Source organism: Filicampus tigris, chromosome 1 (assembly GCF_054856515.1).
Source record: "Filicampus tigris isolate MCC_2025a chromosome 1, RoL_Ftig_1.0, whole genome shotgun sequence".
In the NCBI taxonomy this organism is placed as follows: domain Eukaryota; kingdom Metazoa; phylum Chordata; class Actinopteri; order Syngnathiformes; family Syngnathidae; genus Filicampus; species Filicampus tigris.
In genome coordinates this window covers 30,660,039-30,675,583 of record NC_141217.1, presented here as the reverse complement: position 1 = coordinate 30,675,583, position 15,545 = coordinate 30,660,039, and the positions used below count along the sequence as shown (strand labels likewise).

At 44.7% G+C, this 15,545-nt stretch overlaps 1 protein-coding gene and 1 long non-coding RNA gene across 3 annotated transcripts in view; one reads left to right on the top strand and one right to left on the bottom strand.

The window, feature by feature from the left end:
• Window positions 1-2,033: 2,033 nt before the first annotated feature.
• gpr173 (G protein-coupled receptor 173) lies at window positions 2,034-9,154 on the bottom strand. 2 transcript variants are annotated; one of them, XR_015086906.1, is made up of 3 exons: window positions 8,177-9,154; window positions 6,004-7,526; window positions 2,034-5,913 (listed from the first exon to the last, which is right to left on the bottom strand). XR_015086906.1 is itself a non-coding variant. In XM_086031496.1 (2 exons), exon 2 carries the CDS (start codon window positions 7,358-7,360, stop codon window positions 6,152-6,154), a length of 1,209 nt encoding a protein of 402 aa, XP_085887622.1. In that variant the 5' UTR covers window positions 7,361-7,526; window positions 8,177-9,154; the 3' UTR covers window positions 2,034-6,151. The 2 variants fall into 2 exon arrangements, 1 of the variants encoding a protein (XP_085887622.1); XM_086031496.1 differs by having other exon boundaries at window positions 2,034-7,526.
• Window positions 3,946-15,545, top strand: part of LOC147153527 (uncharacterized) — a 23,175-nt gene continuing 11,575 nt past the window's right edge. The window contains exons 1-2 of the long non-coding RNA XR_015086909.1: window positions 3,946-4,182; window positions 14,818-14,978. This is a non-coding gene — a long non-coding RNA (uncharacterized LOC147153527). The remainder of the gene's footprint in view (window positions 4,183-14,817; window positions 14,979-15,545) is intronic.

Below are 15,545 nucleotides of genomic sequence, written 5' to 3'. Positions count from 1 at the left end.
TTGTCATGCATTTCCATTCATTTGAATGGGGAAAGATGAGTTGATAGTGTTTTGAGTTAAGAGCATGATCATGGAATGAGGTAAACACCTAAATCAAAGCACCCCTCTATTTGCCATTCAATTATCAAGCAAACGTTACAGATTTGTGAAGCTACAACACCACCTCATACACTAGCATACAAAGGAGTATCAAGGCCACGCTGAAAACGAAACAAAGATTACGTATTACAGTGGTGCATTGAGATACAAGTTAAATTCCTTTCAAGACCACGCATGTAACTCAAATAGGGCTGTCCCAAACGATTATTTTTCTCCCGATTAATCTATCGACTATTTTTTCCGATTAGTGGATTAGTCTAGTCCTTTTTTTTGTGTTCTCCTTTCTTTTCTGCTGTACGCACTTGTTTACAACTGGCGGTATGCACGTGTTGACGTATTTACATCATCGACGCTCGACGGTATGTGCGTGCCGACGTATTTACGTCATCACGCTCTTCGTCAACGGGATGTTGTGCGGGCCGACGTATTTACGTCATCGGTGATGTCGACTATGTCGACTAGCCGGGACAGCCCTAAACTCAAACCACTTGTTTCTCAACTCACCTTTTCTCATCGAAATGAATGAAAATGACATTATTGTGTCCCAGCCTAAAAAAAAAAAAAACTTTTAAATATGGAAATGGAGCACTTTAATATTAAATATTAGAAAAGCACAGAGTAATAACATAATGAAATAGCATATGTGGGCATCGCCTACTTCCCGTCTGTGGAAGTCAACCCAAACATGTATTTTTAAGAATATGTTCTATGCCCAATAGTTGAAACACAGCATTCTGATTAATATTGTGTTTGTGGAATATGAGTTAAGCAACAAAATCCACTCATTTTTAGCCATCTCCGGGGGCGGCCATTTTGTCACTTCTGTCGACTGAAAATGACATCACACACCCTCAGGGCTCAGATAACGACCAATCGCGGTTATGTCATTTTCAGTCGACAGAAGTGTTGTTTTTGTTTGAAATTTTTGGTGGCGTCTCTGCTCATGCGGCGTGTGATGTGAAGATTACGTTCTCGACGCCGATTGGCTGTCGTCGACGAGGGATGGACCGGGACCAAGTAGTCGAGTGAATATGCAGAACGGAACGCGGTGGAGGTTAGACGATGCCCAGCTCTGTGAAATAGTATGTAAAGAATTACACACTTTTTGTATCATGATTTAAAGATGCAATCTAATTCCTTGTGCTGCTCCTGGTGTGCCCGTCATTGCCACCTGGAAGCAGTATAATGCAGTTATGCAGACACAAATGAAGAATAGACTCCTTCATCTTCTACTGCTACAAGTGACTCAGTAAGATGTTATAATTGTCGTTTTTCAGTATAGGATAAAGAATACATGTCCGTCATTCTTGTTATATTATCTGCTTAAATGCGTTGCTCCACAGTTTGTGTTGCTTCTAAAACCGTGACTATTGTTGCTAACCATTAGCGATGGCACTTTCCGTTATATGTTAGCATTAAGCTGCTGTGATGTGGCAATGTCGTTTGGTTGTTTAAAATACACAACGGTGTAATCGTCTTTGTTAAATGTTTCATGTGACAGCAAACTTGAGCTAGGAATGTCAGTGAACAGATGAAGCGTCTTTTTGAGATTTTTTTTTTCATTTAATTTAGATTGAGCCAGGAAAACAATTATTTGAGATAAAAAAATGCCAAGCGGCTGCTAAACTATATTGAGTTGAATTCACTGCCAGAATACAGCGCTCCGTTCTCAAGTCCGTGCTTGCAAGTCAAAGTAGAAAATCATCCAAATAACGGCTCGGATCTCGAAAAAAAACCCTCTCAAGTCGGGTCACTCGTATCTCAAGGCACCTCTGTACTCCTTTCGGTGTGCCCCCAATGCTCCTTTGTGCTACCGTCAGGCAAATAGAGTTGTGATATTTGTTGCCTTCTTATTTGTCGTATTTCACGTGAAGTGTGCCCTGCAGTGGCGTGGCCGTCTGGCCTCCCAGGCAGCCTAAAAAGTGGGAATGCACCAAAAGTAGAGTCATTTATTGACGAGTGGGCAAAAGAGCCACCTCGGCTCAACTGTACAGTTTACACAAGATCATCTCGCAAAGCAATGCCAGATGTAAAAATCACAGACCTCAGTTCACTTTTCACTTTGACTTTCCATATCAACATCTGTACAAGTTTGCCCCCGCCCCTCCCCCACCCCCCCCCACACACCTGTCTTGGATCTGAAATGCCATGGAATACATGCTAACGCAGTGCAAATGGCCACATTAAAGATTTACTGCACACATGTATCTATGACTAATGCACTGCAGGTCGGACAGTTGCATGGCACAAATCTTAATTTGGAGACTCGACGACTTGCCTCGAAGCAGCGGGACTTCCAACTCGGCGACTTTGATCCAGACACTCAAATGCGAGGGAAACATGAGCGGGCCCCCTAACATTCAGTGTTCACTCTCCCGCATTGACTCCCGCTGCGCTACGTCATTCTGAGCATAGCTTGACTTGAAAAACATTCCCCCAATATCACACATCTGCAAATATTTGCATATTTTTGGAATACAATGTACATCACCATTAACTATTTCAAGCTGTCTCTTTCCCCTTTTTTGATGATTCAACTATAGTTTGAATTTGTTTGTACTTTAGAGGGGAACTAAACCCAAGATGTCAGTTATATTTTAAACGTGCGTAAGTTTGAAGTTTGCAACTACTCACTTGTTTTTAAAGCGCTTTTCATTGCTGCACGAGTGCAAATTTGTGATGATGTGACATTTATTTGCCAGTTCCAGCTTATTATGCAGCCTTTTTACGAAGAAAACAGTCTTGATAAATGTTCAACAACGGGAAGCTACATATCGTCGCTGTCCGGAAGAATCCTTGCCATCTGCACGCATCAGCCGCCCGCTAGCTGCTTGTAGTTTAATTAACCGTCGAATATGAATCTTCACACCTACTTTTAATACTGACACAGTTCCAGTTCCTACAAAAGCATTACAGCAATCCATTTTGAACAAAACAGGCTTACTCACATATATCTAACCTAACTACTTTCACTTATTGTAAAAAAAATAACAATAATAAAATATCCAAGTTCTCACTTGAGAAGATCTGTTCTCAAACGATTTTCATCACTGCCAGCCGACAGTTCGATTGAGCGCGGTAGCAGTGGTAGGGTGGGACACCTCTACTGGCGCTTTGTTTTCACTGCTGATCATGATTTCGCCCAACATACCCCAGCCCCCACACACAGTTCACGATGATTATTTATCCATTTTAATTTTTATTCTGCGAATGCAATAGTAATCTGATTAGCCTAGCGTGTTTTGACTAGTAGGCCTACCGGCACATACAATGTATTCTTTTGAAATATTTGGGTTTAGTTCCACCTTTAATCTTAAAAATCAGATGCTGTTTATAGTTTTGGAATCCATTTTAAACTCACATTTTCATTTTATGGCTTGTGACATGCGAGCCACACTATTAAACAGAGCTGGGCATGCGCCTATGTGACGGACCAGTCTGCCTATCCGCCTATGACGGACGGCCATTTTGTAGGGCATAAACGATTGACGGGGAAAAAAATAGTCACACAAAGCATAGTCGAAGCCCGTTTTTTTCCCGTCTGTGTAATCGTCTATTTTAGTTTTTGAAAAACGTTTCATCTCCTGTCAGTATTGACAGGTTCGTATCTAGAGGGATTTATATTAACTAGCTTGCTGCCAATTCTCCAAGCCTGCTGCTCCATCCATCCGTCATGATATCTTGTTGTTTCATATTGTTTTTTTAATTTTTTTTATTTCACCATACTTTGTGTGTGTGCGCGTGCGTTTTTTTTTAATTTGGCAGTGTGTGCTTATGCATGCACATTATGGTGTAAACGAAATAATAGTACACAGAGAGAATTATCTTGTTGGTAACTGACGATCTTTGGTCACGGACCTGACGTGACACTTTGTAGATGCTGTTGGCATTCAAGCAGGAGTAAAGGAAAGCTATCGACAAGCTTGCTGTTGTCCGACGTTTGTATTTGTTTAGTTAAAGAACACGACATAAGTGTCAAGAAGAAGAAGACGAAGAAGAACAGAGGTGGAGGAGTGGAACGCAGGGGAATTCGACAACATCTACAAACATCTTAAACTGTGAAAAGAGGGGATCCTGTCAAAAGTAAGCCATTTTAAACTTATAAACTTTTGGGCGTTTTAAATTTGAAAATAAAATGAGTGCATGTGAGGTCTTGTAAACCTCTTTGGGCAGAATGATGTGTAGATACACAAAATGACACTGCATTCTGTAAGAATATGAGGTGTTTTTTTTTTTTTTTTTTTGCGTGGGGGGGGGGGGGGATGATTAGTCGGATAGACGATAAAAAATTGGCGGTAGTTGCTCGCTGTTTGTAGTCAGAAACGCTAACGAAAGCCCATTTAAAAATCATAGGCGGACCGGCCCATAGGCGGGTATTATTTTTTCCAGCCGGACAAATTTTTTCGTAAAATGCCCAGCTCTGGTACTACAGTTCCTGTTGACTTTTTTTTGTTTGTTTTTTAAAATAATTTAGCCCTCTCGCATTTTCTGACCGTGTGACTTATATGATCATGTTGGTCTTGTTGCAGCAAGGCCTGGTACACACATAAAGACAATCAGGCATTTTTTGTCATGATATTGCTCCTTCTCGATCAAGGCCGACAAAAGACAGACTTGTCTTTTGTCCTAAAGATGATCTCGCGGTCGGAGACATTAAAGTGAAATTGTCCCAATAATTGGGTCCAAAATGGTTTGGCCCACCAACCTTAAATATTAATAAACGTGTTAAAGATTTATAACCACAAATCTTCATATGTGTGGGGAAAATCACCACTTTGCAATCATGACTTGACAAAATGTAACCCTGAAGCAACCTAACTAAACGAACAAGGACGTTTGTGTAGATAAAAACAAGTGTTACTTGTGTTACTAGCGTAACACCAGCCCTTGTTTTAAATTGAGAACTTACCTTCAGCTCGCTAAGTAGGCTATAATTTCTGCTTTGTCTCCAGGATTATTTCCATATTTGTATCTTTTTAAATTCATGATTTTTTTTTTTTTCATGAAAAATAATCCCAAAACCACCACCATTCAATCCTTTCATGTTTCCATTTCCATAGCGTGTCTTGTGTTTCCTTGTTGTTTTTTCTTATTTGGATTTTTTATTTGTTAGCTCACGTTTGATCACATGAGATTTCTGTCTTGGTGGACCAGATTCTAGATTGATGGTGGAACAGAATGTTTGATGTGCTGTGTTGAGATTATGGGAGCACACCACACACATGATGATCTAAACTGTTGAATGCCAGATTTGTTATCATCATGTGTTGGGGCTCTTCATAAACAATCTCGAGAGATTTTTTTTTCAATCGTTTGTGTGTACCAGGCCTAAGTATGACACGGCGCGAGTCCCAACATGGCAACATCAGAGCAGGCTTACCCTCACACACTTACGCACAAATGCGATATAAAAACACACAAGCAGGAATTACTGTTCCTGTACAGTCTATACAATATGAAATCAAGTCATATTTCAAAATAGGGTCATCTGCTTAACATGTGTTGTTTACAAATAAAGAAAAAACAGGCATTTTTTTCTTATGATACAAATAAATGTAACACACCCTAAAGAAAGTCCAGAAAAACTCAAGCATGTTAGAGTTCATAACTGCTGTTAAAACGGTCTCTTCAACATCAAATAGTCTCCTTCAATGAGCACGAAAGGGAGTCCCGGGTGGTCACTCCATCCTTCAAACTCTTCAAATTCTTTCTGATGTCTTTCAAGTCTGTAGCGTTCCGATCAAAACATTTCATCCCGTCGTTTGAATGCTTAGTTTTGTGCCTCGCGTGACACAGACACTGATGTGTGTCGCTCTGAAATAAGGCAACATGATATTAAAAATGGCATCCGTCTCACTTTTCCTGTCTGAGCTTACCTATTAATCCATCATGAGGAATACAAACCATTCAAGTGTGGCTGAGCGGGTTGCTTGCGCCCCGTCCAAAAACCTCTGGCACAAATATCGACATTCTTGTTTGAAATGGCACCGTGCCCGCCCTGGTCGGCTCCAAAGCACATTCTGCAGGTGAGGGGCGGGCCCCGAGCACGCCCTCACATGATGCAGTAGGCCTCATCCTGGGGCAGGTGTTGTTTAGTCCTCCAGTAGGTGGGCAGGTGGGCTCGCAGCACTTTTCTCAGATCTTCGTTGAGCAGGAGACAGAAGATGGGGTTGACTCCGGCCTGGGCGAAGCTCATCCACACGGTGACGGAGAGGTACTTATGAGGGATGCTGCACGATTTGACGAACACCCTCCAGAAGCACGCCACGATGTAGGGAGCCCACAGGACCAGAAAGAGCAGGGTGATGGTGTAGAACATGCGGCCCAGCCTCCTCTCGGACCTCACCTCGTCCATCCCCAGCAGCCGCCGGTGTTGATTGTGTAGATTTTGCCTGATTCCCAGCAGAGTGGGCGGCATGGGGCCCCGGCCGAACCCGGCGATCCAGTTTGCCGCCGCCTGACCGGTGGCGCCGGGACCGTGGAAGGTCCAGTTCTGGCTGATTGCCGGCACCAGCTGGACCGGTTTCATCTTGCGGTGCCTGTACTCAAACAGCAGAAGTTTGGCGTAGAAGCCGTGCGTGGCCAGGACCACCACGGCCAGCATGAGCATGAAGCCCAGGGTGTCGTTGGTCTTCAGGTAGCGGTGTTCAAAAATGCACTGATCCTCGTCCCGGATAAACTTGTACGTCCCTACGTCGAAGACGGGCGGGAAGGCCATGGCCACCGCCAAAGTCCACACCATGCAAATGATGGCGGCGCAGGTCCAGATCGTCATGCGCTTGGCGTAGAACCTGTGGTGGGCGATGGCAAGGTAGCGGGTGACGGCCACGCAGAAGAGCATGAAGGCAGCGTGGAAACAAAAAAGCACGGCCATGAACGCCACCACTTTGCAGCTCAAGGCGCTGTAAGTCCACGCCGAGCTGTTGTGCACCGACACCAGCACGAAGGGGAAGCAGGCGGCCGAGCGCACCGCGTCGGCCAGGCACAGATCCAGCAGGAAGAAATACGGCGCCTTGTGAAGCGTCCGGTCTCGGAGGACCAGCAGAGAGACCAAGAGGTTGCCCGCCAGACTGATGCAGATGATCAAGCCCAAGAAGACCAGCTTGAAGTACGCCGAGACGTCCGAGGCCGAGATTCCTCCCCCGGCGGCGGCGCCGCCGCTGCTGTCGCTGCTGCTGCCTCCTCGGGCCGGCCCGCTCTGCGAGGCCAACCCGGCCAGCAAGCTGCCGGGCCCGTCCATGGCGAAGCTCTGATTGGCCATTCTGTCGGCCGCCTGCCTGCGCACGGGCGCGCCTTCCTGCCTGCCTGCCTGCCTGCCTGCCTGCCTGCTTATAAGCTCCACTGATCCTCTTACAGCCGTCGTCTGCTTTACAAGGAGAGGCCTTTTCTACACGTCATCTCGCCTCTTTTGTCCACAAGCTCGCCACCTGTGAACACACAGACGCACATTTTCATCAAGGGGCTGCGTGCGGCCGTTCCCCATCCCCCTTCCTCCTCCCTCGGCGAGAGGCGGACCGCCATGGAACTCTTCCCCCGTTCCTCTTAAGGCTGGGATCAGATCAGCAGCTCGACAGCATGCCAGCTCCTCGGCTCTCTCAGTAATTACCTATCCCGTTGCTAAGATACAACAGCTCGCATACTTTGTGCAAGTGTGGGTGTTTGAGTGAATGCACGGGGGTGTTGGGAGGGGAGGAAGAGACTGGGCATGTCCAACAAACCAAACTGTATGCTTTGTGTCAGTGGAGGACATCCCCCCATCAGCTCCACCACCGCACCCCTTCCTGCACCACACGTAAATGTGCACCGTGAGTGTAATGATCACGGGAGGGAGACATTTTCATCAAATGTGCTAAAGTCAATGTGGGCCTTCCTTGTCAATGTAGGCCAGCGCACACAAGCAGCAAGCTCATGGTGATCACACAAACAGCCCTTTGCCACCTTGACGAAAATATGACAGGGGCAAGAGGCCTGCCTGGGCCCTGTGGATGGGCTAGAAAACACACAAACAGGTGTCACAGTCCCCTCTGCGTGTCGGTGTCTGTTCGCGTGTGTGCGCACGGAATCAATTCCAACCTACCTTTCATTTCCTCCTTTTGCAAAACAAAAAAAAAAACGGAGGAAAAAAAACAAGGCCGTCGCTTTGTCTCACCGTCGCTTGCATGGAGAGAAAAAGAAGAGCGCACAATGAAGCCTCATTCTCGTGTTGTGCACAACACCTGTTATGCATAAATCCATCCAAAGGGACAATCGGGGAACATATGATCAACACGAGACACCCCACTCCCCCCCACGGAAGACTCAACATCTGACCAGACAAGACGAAGATGGTGAAGATTCTGAGCCCTCATTTAACGCGATGGCAACGTAAGGGGGGAAAAAATAAATAAAAGCAGACATATATATATCCTCGCGTTTGGTTTTGAGCATCAGAGCATCAGTCGTGTAAACAGAGTCCGTGCTGCATCACGTCGAAGGTGGCTCTCCAGAGGACGAACGGGGAGGGGGGAAAAAGATCTTGTTGCGTTCATTTATCCAAATGATGTCAGATTTTCAATGCTTAGGATAAAAAAGCCACCCACAGACGGCGGAAAACGGCCGCGCGGCCCCTCGGAATGGTCTTGACGTGGATTTCGGAGACTGGCACCGGAACAATCAGTCCACACACACGAGCGCCTCCATAAATCTCTTTCTCCATCTTTCAGCGGAGGGATGAAGAAAAAAAAAAAGAAGAACGATAGGTTTCCTCGGATCGGTTCAAATGCAGCCTTTGTTTTGCTGTCCAGCGAAGGTGGACGGCTGCGAGGCAAGAGTCCGATTAGAATAAAAAAGAAAACCCTCCATGACGCCGTCAAAAGCAAATAGATTCACAGCGCCGGCGATGTCGAAATGACGAAGCTTGAAGGTGGGGGCAAAAAACAAACAAACAAAAAAAAAAAGAGAAAGAACGAAGGCCAGGAGAAGAAGAAGAGGAAGAAGCGGCTAGATTGGGCGGTTTATTCCCGAATAATCCCAATTATGGCTGCTCGCTCGGACGCAGCTCGTATATTTGCGGAATCACTCGGTTCTGATCGGAGAGCGGAGAGACCAGGAGGGGAGGGGGAGGGAGAGGATGGGCTGGGTACTGTGGATACATCGAACGCTATCTTATTCGCGGCTGGCATATTCGCGGATGTATCTGTAACTGTCTGCGGGACAGATTCCATTGCTTGTGTGTATTTATGTTTCACTGTAAAGTCATTTATGAGATTTGTTTCTAATATTCAACATATTTGAAGCAGGGACAGCTCCAGGATTTTTTTCTCTCCCGGGGCTGAAGTGGGACTTGACCAATGCATAGGAGAGCTGAGAAAAGAATTAATAAATATGTTTTAGGATATCAAATAAAATGATGGAGGGGGTCATAGCTGGGGCTACACAAATTTCTAAAACCCGCCTCTAGCCCTGGTGTAGTGCCTTCCCTGATATCAAGATAGCTGAAACCATGCGCAAACACTGACAACAATTTAGTGCTGAAACAATGAGCGATGGGGCCCTATTTTCATGCCCTGCACAAGTCTAGCGCAAAGCATGGTCTGATTGTGCACATGGGTGGAATTTTCATTCTTATGGTATTTTCGTAGATGTGCGCAGTTAGAAATGGACATTTGCGCCATTTTGGGAGTGAACACAGCTGACTTGCTTCCCGGCCAATGGACACAGTTCCTCTCATTCCCCTTAAATTCATTGCAGGAGGTATGCGCATTCTAGAATGGTGGAAGCATAAAATGACTCACTGGAGTCCAAGCAGGAGATTGACATGTGCAAAGTGCGTTTATGAGGAACTGTAAGAAAATTGCCACTTGCGTATTATGTAAAGTTGACAGTTGTAAAGTGGGCACTTGGAGACTGCCTTCCACCCCCAATCTTGCATCTGTGTGTGACAAAGTGCCCGTGGGTTTGCATTGCAAATGTCACATGACCAAAGCCAGAAAACAGGTGAGCCGTGGCATTTGCAATACAAGCCCGAGGCCACGTTCCAATTTCAGTGGACGATTATGGCCCAAATTATATTCATGATTATTTTGGTCAATATTGTAATAGATTATTAAGCACAATTATTCATCATGTTAGGGAAAACAACTGTATTTTTATTGCACTACACAAACAGCTTTTCAACTTATACTTGAAATAAGAATGAATGATAAATGATTTTAAAAAAACTGAATTAAAAATTTACCTTAGGCTAACTGAATAAATATGCTTTAATTTGTTTAACGTCACTTGCCCTGAATCCGAAACAAGTCCAGAGAATGGATGTTAATTCCTTTCCTAGGCACTAACTCCTCTCACCATGATGCTCGCTAGCTCCATTTTTTGCTTTGCTGCTTTTTTTCTCTCAACGTGCCTGCTCTCATCAGTCCGCCGAGTGACTTTAGGCTCCCGCTTCAGGGTGCGCTCACTTGTTTTTTCGGCCGATTACTGGAGCTATAACCATGTGTTCGCCCCCTGGTGGTTGGCTGACTCCTGGTTGAGAAAGTGCTTGTTTAGATATGCAGCAGCTAAAATTGTGATCATTATGAAAAATTGATTAATTATGCAGCCCTACAGCTACACTGGTCACAACAGGATTTTTGTTGTTCATGTGTATGGTGGCTTTTGAATGTCCACCCTGCATATTGACCAATTGTTCCACTGCGTGTTGGCAAAACAGCTTGTTAGCAATGGCAGTCCTGGCTTGAGCCCTGTGCGTCCCCTTTACAAAATGAATACATTTTGAGGCGCATTGTGCGGTTACACATAATGCACTTGCCAGAAACCATCATTTGTATTACTTGGACTGGGGTTTGAGTAGATTTATCCATTATCCATACCGCTCATCCTCACAAGGCTGTCTTTGGGCAGTAGGCTGAACTGGTTGCCAGCCAATCGCAGGGCACACAAAGACAAACAAACATCTACTTTCACACCTAGGGGCAAATGTAGAGTGGCCAATCAAGTTATCCTGCATGTTTTTGGAATGTGGGAGGAAAACGGAGTACCCGGAGGAAAACCCACGCAGGCACGGAGAGAACATGCAAACTCCACACAGGGAGGCCGGAGCCGGGATCGAAGCCACGACCTCTGAATTGTGAGGCGGACGTGCTAACCAGTCGACCACCGTGCCGCCGAGTAGATTTAGTTGTTTGCAAATATAATAGGGATATGTAAATGGTTACTTAAGATAAATATTTGAGCATTTCCGATTTCATCACCTTGACAGTGTCATGTGTCATCTGGGGAGCTTTGTCCGATTAAACGATGATTGTGCATCTCCCACTGGCATGACATCACGGCATCAGAGAGACGCATGAGCCTTGCATGCATTTTGTCTATTTGCACATCAAGCAAAGCTGAATGATCTCTGGAGGCCGCTCGCTAAAAGCACCGATGTAACTTTAATGTTGACAGACTCCCTGAAAGGTTTCTGCTCTGCACAGTGCCGTCATGAAAAGGTTTGAAACACAGTTGGAAGGAGCGGGACTGTGTAGAACTTGAAGTCACTGCAAAAACTTCTATCACTTCCAGAATGTCAATGTGTACTTTAGTGTTCCCAGCTGAAATTTTTTATGAAATTGTATATACTTTTTAGGCATTGAAATCTTTGAATGTTCGACAGCATATTGTAACGAATTGGGTTATCTGTGTTGTCGTCGGATTTGTGTGTGGCTGAGTTGTGATGTTTCCGAGTTTCATGAATGCATCGTACGGCAAGCGAGTGGAGCAGCGGAGAAGAAGAGCGCGAGCAGTTGTAATTGGATTAATAAAAATGTGAAAATTACGTCTGACGGCGTGTTCCTGGAAGACGCTACAATATGATAAATCTCGCTATTTAAGTTTGGCGTTTTTGCTCCCTCGTTTAAGAAACATTCACAGTCGGATGATGCCGTCGTGCATGTTAGACGTGCTAGCCGCAACATAGCCGCCAATCTCATGTAGCAATGTCGGCACACAACTTTTGGACTTAACCACGTACCTTTCCCCATCGGAGATGGGGAACAGGAAAGCCAGAATGTTCCCAAACAGGAGACCGCAATGTACGCGGTGACCTTTAGGACCCATTAGCTGACCAAAAACATGCCTGGTGTAAAATACACGAATCAAGCAGTAAACTTACCTCCATCAAAATGAAACAATAATCATCAATGTCAGGTTATAGACAATTACATAGATGGGCCAAAATCCACTTCCTGCTTATGCTTAATCTGTCTTTTTTTTCCCCCCCATCTTATCTTTTATCTTATCTTTTATCGCCAGCAAAATGGGCGTCCGTCATTGGTGGATAGATGGACCAGCCCATTGGCTAGGCGGAATGCCCAGCTCGGCTCATATCTCAAGGAACTACTATTATGAGGCTATTATTAATATTTATTATGTGGTCTAGTGGAAATTATGGCAATGTAAGCGCTTCTAGTACTTTGCTTGGAGAAATAGCGATTTTTGCTCCATTTACCTCTTCATCAAGACGGCTTCAGTGTGCAATCTGCACTCCGGCTAAAAGCTGCAACTCACTTCGTTGGAGGCGTTTACCTAGTGCAAAGGCTAAATGAATCTGAGGTTTCAGGAGACATTGAAGGCAATAATCCACCTTTGCCATTAACAGATGGTGGATCTTGGTCAGAGGGAGCAGTTGGATGAGATGCAATCTGTTTCACATGCAACAGTGAAACCACAGTGACAGTGAGCAAAGGAGAAAAAGCATTGGCCAGTGATTTATGTTGCACATTAGAAGAAAAACATTTCACCGCATACTGATACTTTTCAGCAAGATGGAGCCCTTGCAGGCAAAACAGACATTGGAATGCCTGTCAAAGAAATACATGATACATTTTGTTCTAGATCTTTCTTATTGCACGCAATGTTTGAAAACGGGCAGTGAAGTGAAATTGGCCCATTAAATAAATATTACATAAATGAAAAAGGGTTATGGGCGGCACGTACTGGTTAGCACGTCCGCCTCACAGTTCAGAGGTCGTGGGTTCGATCCCGGCCCCGGCCACCCTGTGTGGAGTTTGCATGTTCTCCCCGTGCCTGCGTGGGTTTTCTCCGGGTACTCCGGTTTCCTCCCACATTCCAAAAACATGCATGGTAAGTTGATTGGATACTCTAAATTCCCCCTAGGTGTGAGTGTGGATGTTTCTTTGTCTCTGTGTGCCCTGCGATTGGCTGGAAACCAATTCGGGGTGTCCCCCACCTGCTGCCCGAAGACAGCTGGGATGGGCTCCAAGCACTCCCCGCGACCCTTGTGAGGATAAGCGGTGTAGATAATGGATGGATGGATGGATGGATGAAAAAGGGTTATCAGGACCAGCAAGCAACCTTAAAAAAATTGGTCAAATTTACCCAAAAATTGGTTAAGTTTGACCACTGTAGTTGGTAGTTATGCATCCGATCCGATCCAAGACGGGAACAGGTTATTGAAGACAAACAAGTGCAGAACTCCTACCAGTTACGAAAACTACGTTCAGTGTAATGCTGAGTGGTATTTTTGATCATTTGGTTTTACTTTCTGGTCCGGCAAAATCTCTCTCTACATGAAACTGGTTTATTGTGGCGCAAATAAGATTGGGGACCACTGACGGTTTGTTTAGCCAATCAAATTTCAAATATGTCTCACAAAGGGCCAATTAGTTAGCCAACAATAACGTCAGCATTTTTCTGTCCTCTGATTGGTTGGTCAGAACAATCCAGTTTCGACCAGCAAAACACATACACATGTAAAATAAAATACATTTAATAAGCAGCATATCTTGTGAGTTTGATGTATTGAGTTTACATTTTTGAAGTTTAAAGGTTTGTTTTTGCCATGTTATCAGCTAAATATTGATTGTAAATTGCTTCAGATGATGTACGTGGCCCAGTTACTGTATATGTTGTTATGTTACGTTTTTATTTACTGTAGCAATGATTTTTATTAGGCTGTTATAAATGCGACGTGATATAGTGTTGGTATTAAGAAGTGGATTGAGTCGGGTAAATTGCAGGTACCACATGCACGGTCCACTACTGTTAAAAACAGAATATGCATGTGATCGAGTTGGATTTTGGTATTTGTCATGTCACTGCATTTTAAATTAAATAAACAATGAATTTGATAGATATTATGAATATATGCGCACTGAAAAAAAGTGTTTGTACCGGTGGCCTCTTACATTTCTTAATCAACACTGAGCTTGGGTTAATGAAGCATTCACTAACTTTCCAGCCACTCAAATTGATCCACTCTCCGGTCTCAATGTGTTGTGTGTGTCGTTGAATGTCCACTAGATGTCACCACGGAGTAACGTTCAATAAGGTCAACGAGGGCACTGTGAGTCTGCGCTGCATTTGGAGGCCACTAAATCCTTCTGTACGTTGAATCAAATGCAAAACTACGAACACAGTGCAAAAATATACAATTAGTATGGACCTAAATGTGCACCACTGTTGTTTTAACTACATGCTGCATCTTAAGTCAGTCCATTTAAAGCGGCATAGCTTCGATTTGACTGTGTCTTAGTGATGCACTTCAATCTGTGATCTTGACTCCTGTTCAAAATGTTGTCTGCATCATTAGCATGGCTTTTCTCCTGTAGATGTGTGAATTCCAGCGACGAACACTTGTATAATCTGTGAGTGAGTGAGGGCAGCTGCCCGGCCGCTTTTGTCACTTGTAATTGACATTATCGATTTCATATGATCTATTTTTGTCCCCTCTATTAGTGGAAGTGTTCAGTCAGACAGAGGGCTGCTGTGTCATGATGAGCTACGACCCCTCGTAAGAGAGTGCAGTATTGCTCTGAGTGAAACCAAACCTCCTCGTTGGCCTTGCTTCACTCGGTAGATTGGAAGGGCCGGGGCTCCGGTTCCTGATGTGACACAAGGTAACGTAACAATAAAGCGTTTACATGCGCAAAACAAAAATACAGGTTGTCCCTGAAGTCTCTATACACTTCCTTTTATGGTTTCAGGTATTATTTGGACAGATGTGACGCCGTCCGCCTTTGACGGCTTTGCGGTTTTTGTAAACCGTAACCTCATGTAACCGTGTCTTGCGTGCCAAATGACATTGGAGCAGTGTCACAAAACTGCCGTCTGGCAAGACGTTTGTTTTTCTGTCCTCCAGCTGCCAGTCAGCGCCGGTTCAATCTATCTGGATAGACTTTCCCTAGCTTTGCATGACCGCCTACTTAGGAGTTCAGTTTTTGCTTAAGTGGTGGTAGAACGGGCCTTCCACTGTCTCGGCTTGTCAAGACCAGATCTGTTTTTGAGAAACCTGCCACGGATATGGTAAATTGTACTGTGTTGGAGCAGTGTGATGGGCATAAAGCGTCTCAAACTGCCGCCGGACTGCAGTCAGGGACAGAAAAACATCTTGGCAGGTGGCAACTTTGCAACGCTGCTCCAATGTTAATTGGCAAGCCACAGGCAAGACAATGCTATCTTACGAA